The 18,975-nt window shown below is 35.7% G+C and overlaps 1 protein-coding gene and 2 long non-coding RNA genes across 4 annotated transcripts; 1 reads left to right on the top strand and 2 right to left on the bottom strand.

Annotated features, from left to right (window-relative positions):
• The first annotated feature begins 838 nt into the window (after positions 1 to 838).
• LOC120173535 lies at positions 839 to 16,863 on the top strand. Its single transcript, XR_005521074.1, has 3 exons — positions 839 to 1,209; positions 9,910 to 9,916; positions 16,853 to 16,863. It is a non-coding gene; the product is annotated as an uncharacterized LOC120173535 (long non-coding RNA).
• On the bottom strand, positions 5,834 to 6,369 carry LOC120173534. The gene is made up of 2 exons (XR_005521073.1): positions 6,302 to 6,369; positions 5,834 to 6,203 (listed from the first exon to the last, which is right to left on the bottom strand). It is a non-coding gene; the product is annotated as an uncharacterized LOC120173534 (long non-coding RNA).
• Positions 7,070 to 8,854, bottom strand: LOC120173533 (transcription factor bHLH68-like). Of its 2 annotated transcripts, XM_039180669.1 has the most exons (7): positions 8,798 to 8,854; positions 8,455 to 8,733; positions 8,116 to 8,345; positions 7,939 to 8,010; positions 7,672 to 7,737; positions 7,490 to 7,555; positions 7,070 to 7,379 (listed from the first exon to the last, which is right to left on the bottom strand). In XM_039180669.1, the coding sequence occupies exons 2-7, from the start codon at positions 8,711 to 8,713 to the stop codon at positions 7,191 to 7,193; spliced, it is 882 nt and encodes a 293-aa protein (XP_039036600.1). In that variant the 5' UTR covers positions 8,714 to 8,733; positions 8,798 to 8,854; the 3' UTR covers positions 7,070 to 7,190. The 2 variants fall into 2 exon arrangements, with proteins under 2 accessions (XP_039036600.1, XP_039036599.1); XM_039180668.1 differs by lacking the exon at positions 8,798 to 8,854 and having other exon boundaries at positions 7,071 to 7,379; positions 8,455 to 8,775.
• Positions 16,864 to 18,975: the final 2,112 nt, after the last annotated feature.

Below are 18,975 nucleotides of genomic sequence, written 5' to 3'. Positions count from 1 at the left end.
ATTAAATGCTGCTCAAAAGCTTGTAGTATCGGTACTCGGTCTCTCAGTATCGATACTCCTTGCATTAAATACAAAAATTAGATCGTTAGGAGACTATAGTATCGATACTATCACAAGGGTATCGATACTACTATATTCAGTAGTATCGATACTGTACATAGTAGCAGTACCATTTTAGTATACTGGAATTTGACAGATTCAAAACCAAAAAGGTAGTATCGGTACCACAACTAAGAGTATCGATACTACTATACTAAGTAGTATTGATGCCGTATATAGTATCAGTACAATTTTAGCGTTATGTTTTGACAGTATAGATACTGCCTTAGCAGTATCGGTACCACTTCATTGTTTTGGACTTCAGCATCGAATCTGTATCGATACTTCTTGAACAATATCGATACTTCTTGAACAATATCGATATTGTTCTAGTAGTATCTGTACTACTATGCTTAAAAATCGCTTTTGACTTGATTAAAGTTCGAAACCCTTAGTAAAATTATTTCAAAAATATTTCCAATATAGGACTCAATTTTCAGTAAAGTGATGAGTAAAATTGAGTTTTTAACTTTAAAGAATAATTTATATATTTGAATGACTGAATCTAATATAATCTTAAAATTTGTAAAAACTATTTAACAATTTTTGGTATAATTGACTTTTTAACTTTAAAGAATAATTTATATATTTAAATGACTGAATCGAATATAATCTTAAAATTTGTAAAATCTATTTAACAATTTTTGGTATATCAAAATATCAAAGTGTTCTCAACATTGAGAAACCATAACATTCTAGGAAGCATTTTCTAGTACTACTCAAACTAAGAGCCGGAAAGCTCTAGCAGCTAAGGAGCCATCGGTACATTAATGGAGACATTTTCTTCCCTTTTGATTGTACCTGATTTGAAACAGGAAAGCGTGAATGAAAAACAAAATGTGGCCTCACACCAAATCCACAAAATTTAAATAACCGGAAACAGATTATATCATTCAAAATAGATACAAGAAATGTCGGTGCCAAATCTTTACAGCCTGTGCATGCATTAACCGTTTATTGACACAGAAATGAACCATCATTTTCTGATAATGCATGGGACAATGTGCTGATATTTGTCGTAATTATCAGGGAATCAAAAGGACCTCCTAATGAAATCGTTGCAATTCAAACAAAGAAGCAAAAGTCTAATAGAATTCAGCATCAAAACCGGTAACAAATGCAAATGTCATCACCTCATCTATGACAAAATGTGCATATGGATGAAGACCCACCGCCCCCCCCCCCACCAAAAAAAAAATAATGCAGTAATTAGAAGAATCCAATCAACCTGATTCCCCTTTTATTCCGGCTACAAAAATAGGAGTTACTGGAATTATTACTCAAGACCGAGAGAGAGCCAAGTTACTAATGGCTTGACAGGACACTATCCGAGAGCAACCAATGCAAAAATTTTGGAGGTACAAGCGTGATTGAAGCTCTTAAAGTGTCCTACCGACGTGCCTTTCCTTTCACTATGTACCATGTTCCGTGAAAAGCTAGCCGATGCACTTGCACACTATGGCATTGAATGTGCCGACCACCTAGGATTTGGCATGGATTATCCTAGTTAAGTATGGCTAAAGTTTGAAATTAAGTATTCTGTCTTTTTCTTTCAAAAAAAAAAAAAAGAAGAAGAATTTCACCAACTAAAGCATATGTTTTTTCACAGTAATTCATTAGCTTATGAATTAGATAAATGATGAGAAGCATCTGCTACATAGTTCAAGAACCCAAAAAAAAAGTTCAGCATAATACTAGTAAGATTGGTATTTTATTCACCAATAGAGAAGTTTAAAAACTCAACCAGCCGGTTTAGACACTGGCTACGTGTTCATTGATATGTACAAGTTTCCTTGTTGGAAATTCAAAATGAAATAATTGGCAAGCTCCAAATTGATCTATATTAGCTTACTTGATCATCAAAATATTATCTTGGCAGATGTCAACTTTCCAACTGAAATAAACTTAATCCAAGATCACCGCATTTCACTTATCAAAGCTACAAATTACCAGGCTTTAAATCCCGATGAACGATCATATTCCGATGACAAGCGTCAAGCCCGCACAAAACCTGGAGCATAGCATCCACCTTAACTTCACCGAATCGGACCCCACCTCCCTTCTTTTCCGCGTCGCGGATAACTGCCGCCAAATCGGTCCTCAAGAACTCCAAGACGAGCACGGCGTCCTCGTCTTCCCGCAAAAAGTAATCGTGCAAACCGACGATGTTGGGGCAGTTTCGAAGCACTTGTAAGGCCACTATTTCCCTGAACGCCGATTGGTAGTCGTGGACTTCCTTGAGGGAGACTATGAGGTCGTCGGAGAGACGACGCGCCCTGTACACGTCGGAGGAGGCGCCTGAACCAACGAGCTCCAGGATCTCGTACTTGGCGGTGAACTCGGGTCAGGTGTGGATGCTCCAGCTCTTTCGTAGTGGTTGCTCCAATTTTACCCTTCCTTTGCCTAATGATTCTGTGAGGTTGGTTCTTTTCCGACTTTCAGAGCATTCAAGCGAGTAGGAAGAACGAAGACAGACGTCGTCGTTTACGAAATGGATAAGGTACTCAAAACTGGGGTTCTTTTTCAATGCCTCATGCATGTGAATTGTTTGTCCCGATCAACTAAAAATTTAATTTACAATTTACGGCAAATACTATAGTAAAAGTAAATTTCTCAACTTGAGGTGACAAATTTATTTAAAAACATTTTTAATGATCTCATGTATGTAGATTCTATGTAGATTATTATTTTTAATATATTTATTTGAACTCATTAGATCAACGTGATAAATTTATTAAAAAAATATTTTTTTAAAATTTCATTAAATAATTTTAAAATAGATTTTTTTTAAAATAACTATCAAACTCATCATATTGAGGTGACGAATTTGTTTTGAATTAAAAAAACTAGTCATTGTGTAACGGTTGAATGGACAATTTTTGAAATTAAAAAAAACTATTAAAACTCGTCACGTCGATATGATGAATTCTATCGAATATAATTTTTAAAAAATATATTAATTAAAAAATAAATAAATACAAAATAATTTTATTACAAAATAACAATAAAAGAGTTCTTACAAACTAATACAATGCATAACAAAATTTATTTATATTTTCGTAGTTCTTGACGATGTCGATAAGTGGTCGAATGATAATGACGTGGGGCTCGTTGAGTACATCGGGGTCGTCGTCCTTGATCGTCTTCTTCTTCATATTTGTTTGCTTCGTGAAGAGTAGGTGTACTAAACATCATTCTACTTTGAGATCCACCTTTGAAATACGGTGATGGGTTATTTATGGTATTGACGCCATCATTGCTGTCATTGACTTGACTTGGTTACCTTGTTAATCGTATATAATATGATCCCATTCACCCTCACCCGCATGTTCTGTCGTAAATGCTTGAGTGTTTTGCATTGCATCCAATGAACCTTGAACCTAATTCGGTTGAGTCTCTGTTGAAGCATTATATGGAGGATAAAACCCATAAATGGTTTGAAATACAAAATAATCGACAAAATATAAGCTTAAGATGAACATGTCGATGATTTCTTGGCATTTATGAATTTGACATTTCCTTGTTCCCATTCTTCCCTCTCTTTTAGTGTCGTTAAATATTGTTTCTCATTTTTTCATAATTTCGGAGGTAGAAAGAAATGTCAAAATCAAAGTCAACGGGTGTAATCTCCTAACACATAGAGATCGATAAATAACGTTGATTCCATTTCTTAATATAGATAACATGTTTCCTCGACTAATTATCTTTATGATTTTCACGTGTATCAATTCTATGGAGCGTGTCCATATCAAATTTTTGCGTAGGAATTGGTTGATGAGAAACAAATTGTCACAACACTCTATATGCGACGTACATCTCAACAATTGTAAAGTGTAGCAAAGGCATAGCGATACACCACAACTTCGAACCTTCACACCACAACTCTGAACCTTCAAAAATCTCGATGGCAGTAACTGGTAGATCTCATAGTCCTAATACGGTATCCAAGAAAACAATAAACATTAATAATAAAAGTTAGTATAAATAAATTGAAAAAATTTAAACAAATTTTAGTAATTTAAAAAATTAATATTTATCGCATGTCGACCGATGATATCGAATGTGCGTCAAATTACAGATTTATCCAATAACAATATCTCTCCAATCAATTGGAGAATACTCTCGAATTGCAAAAATAACCTCATCCTCGGTAGAGTCGTTTGTCACATTAAATTCTAACTCCAATCAAGTGATCTGTATCTGGTACCCCTCTAAGACCTTAGTGGTGGCATCTTTCCCAAAAATTGGTGCACAATTCTGAACCGGTTGAATCGTTGTGTCTCACTAGTGTTACACCATTAATCGAACACCAAGTTGATACGCGACATCTTCCAATGTGATTGTCGCTCACTATTTGAAAAATGGAAAGTATGCGTCTCAAGCCTCCAACGTTCAATCAAAACCGAAATCAATCGGGTTCACCTTAAAACAACGCAGAAATGTCACTAATACAACTCGGATTGTTGTAGATATATAATAATCCACTGATGCGAATCTCTCATAGTCATTCCTCGTTGACAAATGTATCGTTCTTCTTACGGATCGAGTTCGAGCGAAGAAATATGGACATCATCAAGGCGTAACATTTCATCTCGGGTAGACATCTTTCGAGAATTTTCAAAATACTCGAATTTTTCTCAATTATTTTCTTAACAAAACACAATAAAAAATATAAACTCAAACCCCTATTAATAACCCTAAACCCAACATCCTTAAACGACTAGTTTTTTTCAAAAATCCCAACAAACTCGTTACTTTGAGGTGATGAGTTCCATGTTGACCGTTGAAATATGATTGTTGCAGCTTCTCGTTGCACAACGAATATAAACACTTAATTTTTTAAAATTCAAGGTAAACCCATCTCCTCTACGTGATAAGTTTTGTAGTTTTTCTTAAAAAAATTTAAAAATTATTTAATGAATTTAAAATAAATTAATTTCTTAATAGACTTGTCACGTCAACGTGACAAGTTTGCCTTTTACTGTAGCATTGATCGAAAATTACAAATTAAATTTTTAGTTGCCCTATTGAGTCATAATTCATGTGTTTGGGGTTGGGCCCAAAAAACTCAATAACCGGTACGGAACCTATAACCATTGGCCCAAAATTGAAGCCCAACGGTTATAAATCCAGGAAGGAGATGAAAACATTCAGAAAATATATAATAAGTTACTCCAACTAAACGTCAAATTCGACAGCTACATTGACGAAACAATGTGTTAATTTGAGAATTTAGTTGAAATATTTTAAAGTTTAAAGCTAATGTAGAATTGGGCTCATAGTTGGAAACTATCCAAAGCAATTAACCATTTCTTTTTTATGCATTAACTTTACACCATCCACTGCGAATGTTTCTTTAGGTTTATACCAAACATTGTTAAGGAGAATATTTGATGAAATGTTGCCTCATGTGCTGTTGCTGTAATCAGAAAACCTAAGGTAACCGATAGAGCTTTTTTAGGTTAGATCGTTTCAAGTTTTGTCATTTAGATCTCTCATTCTAATTTGGGTTGCTCTTTTGGGTCATTTTGGGTTCATATTCTTCTAAGTTTATATAATTTTGTTTCTATTTCAAGTTATTTTCCGAGCCAAACTGATCGAATTTATCTTTAATTTAATTATTCATTAGAGTTTATGAATGAACTACTAAAAATGTTATTTCATACTACATACATGCATACTAATACATGATTAATTTAAAGCAAGCAAATGGTTTAATTAAAGATCAAAGATGTAGGAATAAGCTTAAATCATAGAAGAAAGCGGTTAGCAATTAGCACACGTCATCATCTAAAAATAGTCCAAAATGAAAATTAACAACATGTTGTGTATAGCATCATGAGCAATCAGCCTTTGAAACTTTCTTTAGCAGATTGACTGCTCATGATGTTATATCGTTTCCCACATGAAGCTCCCATGTGTGTGTACAATGCTACCATTTTCCGAGAACCCTAATAAGCTGATGTCTATCGGAAACCGCCACCAAAAGGAGGAGGAGCCCAGTAATCTGCTCCGTTGTCCCTCCCGACTTGAAGTGTACACGATACAGGAACCAAGCAAAGCCCCCTACTCTTCAGGTCCTTCTGTGGGTCTTCATTAGAATCCTAGAGAATGCAAAGGGAAATTTTGTTGTTTTCATATCTGTAAAACTTGTATATATGTGTACACTGTACACGATACAATGTTAGTGTTCAAGAATTACCTGCTGATCATCTGGACCACCTTTCCTCTTCTTCATGCAGTTTTCATTCAACAGCTAGACCAAAACAGAATAGCATACATCAAATCCGATATTTATTAATTCATTGATAAGGTGTATGTCCATTACCATTAGTATCATATATCAATTTACACTCATCAAAACTTTAGTGGAGTTGAATTTTATTTATAACTTTCATGACAAAGGCATATTGTTGAGGGATTTCTCAATTTTTATTTTTGTGGTCGGTCGTAATCTTCAAACAACCATATAGTATATTCATACGACGATACTTGGTGAAATGTCTGAAGTTTTGTTTATCTATCCTCAAAGCGGGTCTTGAGGAGCGCACAGTCCAAATATCCTGTAGGATATAGAGCGTTTATCGTGACTTATATCCCAATACTAAGGCATCTCAACAATAATCCCATTAAGGACTTGACGATGACAGTGACTGAATTGTAGAGTCAATGAAGTTTCGAGGACCAATCGACATTAAATGAAGCAATTGGAGTAAACTCAAGGCAAATTGCGTAAGTGGGGGGATCGATCCCACGCACAATCCCTTATGATTTGGCGTGGGACTGGTGGATCCCTCGACGCTCTTTGCTCTCCAATTGCGCCATCATTTTTCCAATTACTCCATCAAATCCTTCAAGTTCATGTTCTGCAATCAGGTCCCGCCATCACCAAACACTTCAATCGGATAATTGTGACGAGACTAAGCATCGAAAGTTAAGTCACGATAAGTGTTCTATGCCCTACGCCACCTTCAGATCATGCCCTTCCCTCTGAGATGCTCCTCCGTACCCATTACAGGATAGAGAGTCAAACTCTCGGATATTCTACAATAATGTCATCTCGAGAACATAATACCTTATTGTTAGGTATTTCAACTGAACCCATAATCACAAGATCTATCAAATGTATATTCACATGCAGAGAGGTTGAAATAGAGAGAAATGTGTCCTTTTATTTTCTGGGAAATTAAGGAAGGCATAGTGTTTTTCTTTCTTACAGACTGTTGTTGCTGCCTTATGTTTCCAGATGATCCACTGCCCATGTACGGTAAGGTGAGAGCCTACATATAATATTTAGGACTTCAATATATAACTAAAGTAATATTGTGTAAAGGAAACTGGCTTCGCAGTTCTTTGCAAAAAGGAAGAGAGAGGAAGAAAGAAACATCACCTCAATTTGACTCTGAAGGAATCTAATGTACCCAATAGCCTCTAACAAGACAGAGGCTGTGTCAGTCTGCAAAAGTGAAATAACCACAACCCTTCAATGTCATTTTGCTAGCCTCTCATCTTTCTTTTATTAGATTCTTCACAATATTTACAATTAACAAAGTTAAAAATCTTTAGATTTACCTTCCCAAATGGTGAAACAAGATGGTGGAGTGCTGTAATTCTATCTCCCAGCTTCTCCTTCCTCAGCTGCAATATTCTCTTTTTCATACGTTAATAGAAATTAAATGAAAGGGTACACATAACAAAAGCCAGAAGAATAATCATCCTGGTAGAAATCGACAATCGAACAAGGACAACAGCTTCTTTTGCTTGCGAGTGTGCGTGCAATGTGTTTGGACAGTCGTGTAATGGAGTCGAGAAAAAGGAGAGGTTGAAAGGGTTTCCTACCTTGAAGGTAGATTGAGAAGGTTGAACCCTAGTTTTCTTCAATGTCCCACCAGTTGCAGTGCTGCTATTACACTACATATACACAGAACACACACAAAATAAAGATTAAATATGATAATTCTGATTGGACAGCAATCTGAATATGACTATGTTCATGTATTAGAAACCCTAAAGTACCTCAGAAGATCGATCTAAATGTGGTTGCCTTTCTTCGGCTTTGTTACAAGAAAAATCCAACATGTTATTGCTGAAACTTGTTGTTGTTGTTGTTAAACAAGACTTGGGTGATGAAGCTGGAGCAGCCATTATCTGACGAGCATAGACATATTCCTCTTGCTTTGTGTCCACGATAGAGTTACCAGTTGAGGCATGGTGTAATGCTATGCTTCGCCTTTCTTCTTCTCCCACCAACCCTCCCTACAAATCAACACGGACGTAACGTAAAACTAAATCGACCATATCTGAATCGAGGGGAAATCTTTGTTAATGGTCTAGAAAGGGTTAGGGAGAGTTACAAGAGTAGTTGAGTCCATGACTCGGGAAGCTCCTGGTTATCATGCCAAGAAGAAGTGGAGGTAGGGATGAATTGAGGGAAGAAAGCAGGTGGCGGTGGCGGCTGGGGGAAGAAAGCAGACGGTGACTGTTGATGATGAGTTGGTGGTGACTGTTGATGATGAGTTGGTGGTGACCGCATGGTGTTGATGCTCCACCAGTCAGGGTGGTTTCCGGCCATCAGCTGTTGCACAGATGAGCTCTGCAACACTCCTTGGTTCATGGTGGTGGTGGTATGGTGTTAATTACTTGAAAACTTACTCTTTCACTTTCCCTTTTGTTCAAGATAGATCCCCAAACAAGTATCTGTAGAAGAAAGATTGAGAGTTACAGATACCCTGGTTTTTGAGTAGAGAGGTAAGAGAGAAGGAGAGAGTCCTTCTCAAAGTTCTATTATGTGAGAATTTGAATCATTGAGGTCTTGAGATTTTTTTATTTTTTTTTATTTTTTTATTTTTCTTTGTTATTTTCTTTCTTGCTTCTTCCTGCTTTTGCTTTCTCAAAGTGGGACAAAAATGTTGGAAACAATTCTCAACCTTTAATTATTATTTTAAGATTTGTCCATAATTCTCAATCTGATTCGATGCCATAACTATCAAATAGGATCTTAAATTTTATTTTAAAATTTAAATGAAAGTTTGATTTAATTTGATTTAACAAAATTTTTAATTTTTTTATATTATTGTTATTAGCCATTAGTATTGTTAAAAAGTAAAAATATCCGAAATTATCATAAAAGTTTACAACTTTCATAGTAAACTAAATACATAATTTGAATTTTTTCTATAATATTGAAACTAGGCCCTTTAGATCATATAAAGATCATACATAGAAAATGTTAAAAGTCCAACCAAAAGTCTCGAACAAAAATAAAATAAATTTGATTACATCAACAAACAAACCACAAAAGAAAATTAAGCTACTGAAAGACCATCGGAACAACAAATCAAAACTGAACGTCGTGAGAAACTATCTACAAACGCAATGTCACACATCCAAATTCAATCTGAAAGTCTATAGTAGGGAAACTCAACAAGATGTCAAATAAACGTCATTTTGATCAGTCGTGGCGTCATCAAATTCAACCCTGAGAAAATATAAATAAAAGAACGATCAAATGACCTAGAAAAAATGTATCACAAAGAAAAAGATAAACGTGCGTCAAAGGCAGAGATAATCATGCCACAAAAATAGAGATAAACGTGTCATTAAGAAAAATTATTCTTATTAAAAAACTAATAAAATAAAAAACAACGGTTTACAACTAACATCAATACTGTTTTTGGCTAAACAAAATCCAAAAAAATCATCTATAAAAAACAATACAAACTCAAAAGAAAAAAAGGGGAGGGAGAGCGGCTTATTATTCTTTTTAAATGCTCAAGACGAGGTTAAGTTATTATATCAGGACCTTATAAGCTAACTTGTAATATAAATTGATTTGATTTAATAAAATTAAAATTAAAATATATTTTAATTTAATATAATATTTTTAATAACTTATATGTTATTTTTTACATATATTTTTTAGCAAAACCTAACTAATGATATATAAATATATAAAAATGTTATTTTTAAAATTTTTCTCAAGTAGAGATCTCAAAATCTATTCTTAATATGATCGGAGCAAATTTATGAAAAAAATTAATTAAACTCTAAACTTGAAATTTATAAATGTTGGTAATTCTAAAAAGTATTATCCACATTGAGTGGGAAATACCACACAGCTTGGATATTTATAGTGTTCATTCTTCATTCCTTTGTTGAGTGATAGAGAACAAAGGGTAATCTCGCGATTGGGCTCGTGGACTTGGACATGGACGTGGTCCACGTGAATATTATCTTTTTGGAGAAAAATTTGTAAGGATCTTTCTTAAGTATAAGTAGTGGTTTGTACAATTTGTTGAGTTAATCGATACGATGAAATAGCCAAGAGAGGGTAAATTGAGAATTAAAATTTTAGTGGAAACTTTGACGGAAAATAGAAAAGATTTGCACAACGATTTAGAGTGGTTCGACTTTCTCAACCAAAGTCTACGTCCACTACCTTAGCTATCCACACTAAGGATTTTCCACAAATTCACTAATTTGTCTTTATTTTAAGGACAAAGAGTAACCTTACAACTCCCTCAAGAATTATACCCCAAATTCTTGAGAAACTCTCTTCTCAAAGAGAAAATTACAAACTTTGCAAACTTATAGAAAAACCTCACAAGGTAAGATGTTTGTACAATTCTAGAACAAAGAAAGAACACTCAAGAATGAATACAATTGAGCACAAATGGTGTTCTTGAAAGCAAAATGAATATTGAATGGATTTTGGCTTGAATTGCTCAAACAATAAGTTTAAGGCTTTCTCTCTTTGAATCTTTCTCAAAACTTGTTTCTTGTTATTCATCAATGGCTTCAAGACTTGTTTAAATACCCCTTGAATGATTTCTTAACGTTAGGGATGATCATGAAGTCAATAGAGCCGTTGTTGTATGTTTTCCACTTCAAAAAGCTGTTGGGAGCGTATGGGTATCAATACTACCTATATAAAATTCAAATATTTCGACCGTTGCAAACTCATAGGTATCGATACCTCTCAAGAGTATATCGATACTTCTATGTAAAGAGGTATCGATATCGGTCGTGGTATCGGTACCCATTTTGCATTCTGTTATTTCTCGGAGTCAAAATCAAAAGAGATGGTATCGGTACCTTTGGCTAGGTATCGATACTACTTTATATAGGGGTATCGATACCCTATAGGGTATCAGTACCTCTTTTGCATTCAATGTTTGAGGGGTATCAATACTCGTTAAAGAGGCTATCGGTACTTCCCTATTAAAAACTCAATTTTGACTCGATTATGGTTTGAAATACTTTGTAAAAAATATTTCAAAAATACTAAGTATAAATCTCAATTTTCCATCTAGTAAGGAGTAAAAATTGATATTTGAAACTTGGAGTAATATTTGTGATATTTGAATAATTGAATCGAATATAATATTTAAATCAAATATAAAATCTTAAAATTCATTAACACTTTATTTGTTATATCGAAAAATCAAAATATTTTCAACAATATCCCCCTTTTTGATATAACAAAACATGTTTTAAATTTTAAGATTTTCTTTTTGAAAGATCATTTTGAAAAGTTTATTACTCTCCCACTATTATATTCTCCCCCTTTTTGTTAAATCAAAAAGACTATAAATTTTAATCAAGTTTGCCAAATTGATGTATATATATGTATATAGTGCTAAGATCAAAGTCAAGAGAAATATTAGCCATTAGTCAACATAATCAATATTCATAAACAATATGCAATAGGGATTGGTCATATTTGATCTAAAATGTAAGTGATGCATAAACTAATGAAATAATCATTCAATTAAGTTCAAAAGTCTAATTATTCAAAATTAAACATCCAAATCACAAAATATCCAAAACAAACAAATATTCAAAACAAACATCCAAATATTCAAATACATAATTTCATCAAAATGTTTAAGACAATATTAGGTTCAACCAAAGATCAACTAAAAAGAAAACTAGCAAGATTGGTTAATCATCCGTAGGAGGATCGGGATCAAATCGATGTCCTCTAAGGAAAACAAGATCGTAGGTTAGTGCGTCGAGTCTCTCATCTACAACATTGAATCGAATATCCATTGCTACTCGTTGAGCTCGAATTTCCCTTTGATTCTCCAACTATTGAGTTCCCATAGCAGTCAAGTGGGACTCTAAGAACGAACCTCAAGTCTAATGCCTCCATAAAATACTAAAAGTATGGAGGCATTGTACTGTCTTGCCTAGCTGGCTCGTCTTCGGGCTGGTTGTTGCGTTTGTGAGTACTATAAAATTATACGCAAATAATGTGCAAGTATACACAATCGCTAAAGTAATACAGTGATGAGTGAGTATCGTCTCCACAGGGATTGGGTGAAATTACAAAAGTCTAACCAAAGCAATGCTCTATTCTATCTAAGTATAGTTAGTCTTGATATATACAAATGTCACAGCAAATGGAACGTGTATGAAGGTGGATGTAGATGAATGGACTGATGGTGTAGCAAATGGAAATGAAGTGGCAAGAACAAATGTTTAGTGTTGAAAATGGTGTAATGTCGAGGCAATTAAAAATGGTAAAAACAGTAAATAAAAACAAATAAAATATGAATAGATAATCCTCACACGACAAACTTCCACTAGAATGAATGTAGGGATTGATTTAAGGATGCTAAACTTATTTCTCAGGCAAATCTAAGCTATCTAATCTTTACTTACTCGACAGGGTCTTCCTAAAGTATTCCATCTAGTCAATAGAACCTAACAAAAATGGAATGCCAAGGCATCTTCTCTCACTCAACGATGTTGACATACCACACTATTGATAAAAACGCCCTTTTTAGTCGTTGAAATCCTATCTTAGTCTCTTTCTAGTACTAAGATTAGGATATAGTATTCCTAGGCCGGTTTAAAGCCCCTTGAAAATACTATAACCCATTGCTTATGAGGATCTTGTCTTGTGTTACTCTCGAATACTACAAGTATTTTTAGCTTAGGTTTTCTTGAACACCTAACCTTCATCTAAGAAATAGACACTCTCATGCCTCTTACAAGCTTAGATGGTGAAGTCTTCATAAGCAAAGCAAGCAAATAACCAAGATAAAAATAAATATACCATTAAAATAAAGTTTAAACAATCCATTAAACCAACCACTACCAAATAAGTTAGTTCATGGTGGGGTTCGAAATATCCATAGAACAAGCCATAAAATATTCGTTCCAACAACCCAAAAAATAATATAAAAAATAACGGTAAAAGGGAAGTGAGAAGAAGCCTTTGACGCGCGCCACCGGAGGTCTCCTCGGCCACCACGAACCACCTTATCTCACTAGCTCCTCTCAGACGCCTAGCTCTCCACTCCTTGGAGCTTTATCAATGGAGGAAAACCCAAGGAAGAAGAAGGGAAAAAGAAAATAAAAATGAGATTTTTCTGCTCTACCCTATGCGTGTGCGTGTCCCCTATCTCTTCTTCTCTCCAATGAGGTGTCATATATAATAAAAATATCTAAGGGTAATGATAAGGTTGTTGGGTGCAAAATACCCCTCATACCCCTAGAATCACACCATATGCGTGAACCTTATCCTCCAGGTGGCAGTGGTCCTCTGGCAGGCAGTTACAACAATCATTTCACGTGCAGAGCCAGCTGTCCTCGTACAACTATATCTTTTTGTCGTTTTCTGCACCAGAAATGCTAAGGCAATTCAATCTGCTTTAGCAATGTGTGATGCCGTGACATTACTTCCCGAAGAATCCTTTTTTCTGCTATTCCTTGCACACCACAAACAGCTGCACCTTTCTCTCATACAACACCATTAAGAGATAAAATAGCACTACCACCGCAAATGCAACTACATGATCCTAAAATGGCTAAAATGATCTTTTAAACAAACAATAACTTAAGTGAAAATGGCCTTAAAAGTAACCTTTTTAGGAAGTTAACACACCCCCAAACTTAAGCTATTGCTTGTCCTCAAGCAATGGATAGCAGTTACATAAGTAGAATGTCATGGCAATTTTCAACAGTAGGCTAGTAGGTCAAAATTGAATTTCAACCCTCAGAACAATAGGCTTCAACATGCTAGACATATCAATAATTCAAGTATTTTTCCCTAGGTCAAGATTCTTTGTGGTGGTGTGTGTGCGTGATTGTATCCAATCTATACTTAGCAAATTTAGACAAAATCTACTCAAGTCCCTAGTTTTTGCCAAGGCATTTACTTATTCATTAAGCATATTTTTACTCCCTTTGACTGAACTTTTTTTAATTGTTGTTACAAAGGGAGTCAACTCATCACACCTACTCTCCCACACTCTAGGTGAAAGGGAGCATACCTTCCACCCCGAGCTAGTTAAGTAGAGTCATCCTGTGACTACTTTCATTCACTCATATGCGCGAGGCTGCCATTATTAAAGAGAGTTCTAGGCAATGCTACGGCAAAGAGGAGTGTCCCTCTACAGCTATGCCTAAGCATTTATTCATAGTTTCATATATAAGGGAGTTGTTTTTGATTTTTTCATTTAAGCACAAAACTATATTTCAATGCCAAAACTAAATAGAGTTCCTTCATAAAAATTTTCCAAATTTTCTAAGTATAGAGAAAATACAAATCGTGTAAATTTTTTCACAAAGTATTAAGCCCTAGAGTGAGTTCTATCATTCTCAACAGTCATTTACATTCAAATTCTAGCCTAAAAAAATTCATCATCATCGTGTATCCTCAAAACATTCTATCTAACTAACCTACCGTTTACTGATGCCATGGCATAATACTATGCTAATGTTATCATGCATATGCTCTACCGAGAACACTACCTCCCCTAAACTTAAGGGAAGCATTGTCCTCAATGCTTTAAAGAGAACTAAACTAAATAAAAACTATATTCCATGCAATGAAATGCAAACTAAATAAAAACGAATACAAGTGAGGTACCTCAAGATTTGCGTGGTGGTGTTGCCTTGGAGCTATTGGCAGCTCCTCGTCTGGTGCGCTTACGTAGTGGTGCTGGGCTGGACTCTGAAGAACTAGAGTAATAATGCACAATATTCCTGTGTCCAGCCGTGGTTTTGGTGCGTCGGCCACTACGTGGTGTAATAGAAGGATCAGGTGCAGGAACTGGACTGGGTGTTTCTTCAACAGGGACAATAGACGGATATTCAAGGGTCTTAGAATGGTGTGGATCAGGAGTCGATTCATCAACTGGAGGATCGACTGCATCTTTCTCGGGCTATGGAGATGCCTCGGCATTGAATGCCGACAGAATTTCATCCGCAAAGCTAGAGAAATTCCATTGACCGTGGGGAATAATTTCTTGAAACATCATTTCCACCACAACATCTCTATACTTCACATATCCAAAGAAATTACGGATGTCACCATGTAAAGCATGCAGGTGAGTCTGCATCACAGCTTCCTCGAGAGCAAGCAACCTTGCCTCGGCATTTGATTGTTCAGTACCTGTAGATTGCTCATGAGCATGATCTTTAGACTTTGGATTTTCAATTCCCAATAGCAATGGTAATCTAGCCCTAGTTATGCCCGAAATTCCAGGTAAAATTTCATCAAAAGCATTCTCTTCAACCTTTTTCTTACGACACAAAGCAGTAATTAAATTAGGGAACACTAAAGCACTTTCCTTTTTACCCAAACACTCATGAACTTGATGAACAATGATTCGACCAATATTAATAGGACGTGATACCATGATCGAGTGTAAAAGCATTAAATGAGAAAGTGATACCGTCGTATTGTGAGAAGTAGGCATGAGTTTGTGTTTGAGGAAGTGGTTCTATAACTTGGCACGTGGCTAAAGATGCTCACGTTGACCGAATATCGACTAGTTTGGTGGCCATTCCACTCAATGTTTACAAAGCACAAATCCTCCAAAATCTCGTCATATGTGGTGCTATCGACATCATTTTCAAATGTGGCATGTCGATCCTCCACATCCTACAAATGAAAATACCTATTAATCGCAGAGGGTGTAAACCAATCTGTTTACCTCGTACGAAAATGGAGTGTTGGTTTGGCTTGGAAATATTTGCGTAAAAATCCTTAACCAACGAGGCATTCACCAAACCCGGATGCCTTGCAAACTTCTTCCATTTGAGTGGAGTAACAATATCCATCAAGTCTGGTCCAAAACCATCGTCGGTTTCCTCGGTAAAGATAAAACCCAACTCAAAGAAGAGCTTTCGGTTCTTAAAATTTTAAAAGCATGCCTTGGCTTCATTGTTCTCTAACTGTTGCAAAGTGGAAGCCTCGGTTGCGGCCGGTCTTGTACGCACCATTTTTAGTGGTTGTGAAGTAAGAAAAATGAAAAAGGAAGAAGCTTTGAGAGTGTTAAAAGCTTGAAGGATTTTTGGCTATGGAGAAAATAGGAGAAGAAGATGCAGAAATGAGAGAGAAAAAGTAAAAGTTAAAGATGAAAGAGAAAAAATTAATAATGAAATATAAAAGAAAAAGTTAAAAAATGAGTGGGAAAATGGGTGATAGGACGATTAAAAAAATTTGAGTGGATGGGGGTTAATGCGTGTATGGGGAAGGAAAAAAACTACCAAGAGTAATGATAATGATAGGAAAAATCTATAGAAAGAGAAAAGGAAATGTCAGAAATAAAATAAATTAAAAAGAAACAAATCAAAAGAATATCTCCCCATTTAATGCGCTGTCCTTTCCTCCCTTGGTAACCACTCCCTGCACGGTTTGCAGCACTGTGGTCCCTACGAATCAAATAAAAAATTATCTACAAAATAAAATAAAAATAAAGAAAAGATGAAATTTTAAATTTTTATTTATGCACAGACACAAATTCAATGTCGTGGCATCGAAATTTGGTTCTCAGCTGCGCACTCTTCAACATCATGTAGGTGCAAAACTACCTTGTTGTGCGGTGGTTGAACTCTATTATAGACTTTGAGACACTGGCCATTGACTTTAATGATCGTCCCATCTGTATTCTTGATGTCAACTACTCCATGAGGATAGACATGATGCACCTCAAATGGTCCTGACCATCGAGATTTGAGCTTTCCAGGAAAAAAGTTTAAGTCTGGAGTTATAGAGCAACACTTGTTGGCCCACATGAAAATGCCGTGGCATTAGTTTTTGGTCATGCCACTTCTTGGTTTTCTCCTTGTATATCCGAGCATTCTTGTATGCTTGTACTCTAAACTCTTCATTTTCATTGAGTTCCAGTAATCTCTGCTCCCCAGCTAGTTGAGCATCAAAATTCAATTGCTTGATGGCCCAATAAGCTTTATGTTCAAGTTCAACCGGGAGATGACAAGCTTTCCTATATACCAGCTTGAAGGGTGACATCCCCAAAAGAAGTATTAACGCTGTTCTGTATGCCCAAAGTGCTTCATCCAACTTTGGCGACCAATCTTTACGCCTTGGGTTTACCACTTTCTCTAAAATCTGCTTGATCTCTCGATTGGAAATCTCAGCTTGGTCATTTGTCTGCAGATGATATGCCGTGACAATCTTATGTCGAACTTCATATCTCCTCAATGCCTTGGCAATCAACTTGTTATCAAAGTGGGTTCCCTCATCACTTATGATAGCACGGGGTACTCCAAACCGAGTGAAAATATACTTGTGCAAAAACTTGAGTACGGTCTTAGAGTCATTCCTTGATGTTTCTATTGCTTCCACCCATTTTGATACATAATCCACAGCAAGCAAGATGTATAGATTTACTCCAGAAGGTGGGAATGGTCCCATGAAATCGATGCCCCACACATCAAACATCTCTATCTCCAGAATATTTTGCAGTGGCATCTCATGTCGTCGGGAGATGTTTCCAGTTTGTTGGCATCGATCACAAGCTTTGTAAAATGCTTGGGCATCTCTAAACAGATTTGGCCAGTAAAAGCCTGATTGCAGGAACTTAGCAACAGTTCTTGCTCCACCAAAATGGCCTCCACATGCGGCAAAATGACAATGGTACAAAATGTCACATTGTTCCTCTTCGGGTACACATCGTCTAATGAGCTGATCGACACAATGCTTGAACAAATATGGCTCATCCCAAAAATAGTGCCTTACATCGTGCTTGAACTTCTTTTTAGCCTGATTGTCTAAATCAAAAGGCAATATTCCACTAACAAGAAAATTAACAAGGCCAACGTACTACAAGATTGTCGTGACATATAAAAGTTTCTCATCAGGAAACTCCTCTTTAATATATACAATATCATGGCATTCATAATTGTTTTCTAGCCTTGATAAGTGATCAGCAACTTGATTTTTAGTTCATTTTCTATCTACCACCTCTAAGTCAAATTCTTGCAAAAGTAAGATCCACCTAATATGTCTAGGCTTGACATCCTTTTTGTTCACTAAGTATTTTATAGCCGAATGATCAGTGTGAACAATAACTTTAGTGCCTATTAGGTAAGGACTAAATTTATCAAAAGCAAATACCACGGCAAGTAATTCTTTCTCAGTGGTGGTGTAGTTTAATTGTGCTTCATTTAAAGTGCGGCTAGAATAATAAATAACATGAAAAATTTTACCTTGACGTTGCCCCAAAATAGCTCATACGGAATAATCGCTTGCATCACACATAAGCTCAAATGGTGATGTCCAATCAGGAGAAACTATAATGGGTACCGAGATCAATCATCATTTCAACTTAATGAATGTGGCGAGGCATAACTCGTCAAACACAAAGGGTTGGTTTTGTTGAAGCAATGTGCACAAGGGCTTAGAAATCTTAGAGAAGTCTTTGATAAACCTTCTATAAAATCCAGCATGTCCAAGAAAACTTCTTATGCCCTTGACTGAAGTTGGTGGTGGCAACTTTTCAATCACTTCAATCTTCGCTTTGTCAACCTTAATACCCTTGTAAGAAATTTTATGTCCTAATACAATGGCTTCAGTCACCATGAAGTGACATTTTCCCCAATTTTAGACTAACTCAG

The sequence above is a fragment of the Hibiscus syriacus genome, unplaced genomic scaffold (genome assembly GCF_006381635.1).
Source record: "Hibiscus syriacus cultivar Baekdansim isolate YM2019G1 unplaced genomic scaffold, ASM638163v2 tig00111954_pilon, whole genome shotgun sequence".
Taxonomy (NCBI): domain Eukaryota; kingdom Viridiplantae; phylum Streptophyta; class Magnoliopsida; order Malvales; family Malvaceae; genus Hibiscus; species Hibiscus syriacus.
This window is presented reverse-complemented; position numbering and strand designations above follow the sequence as displayed.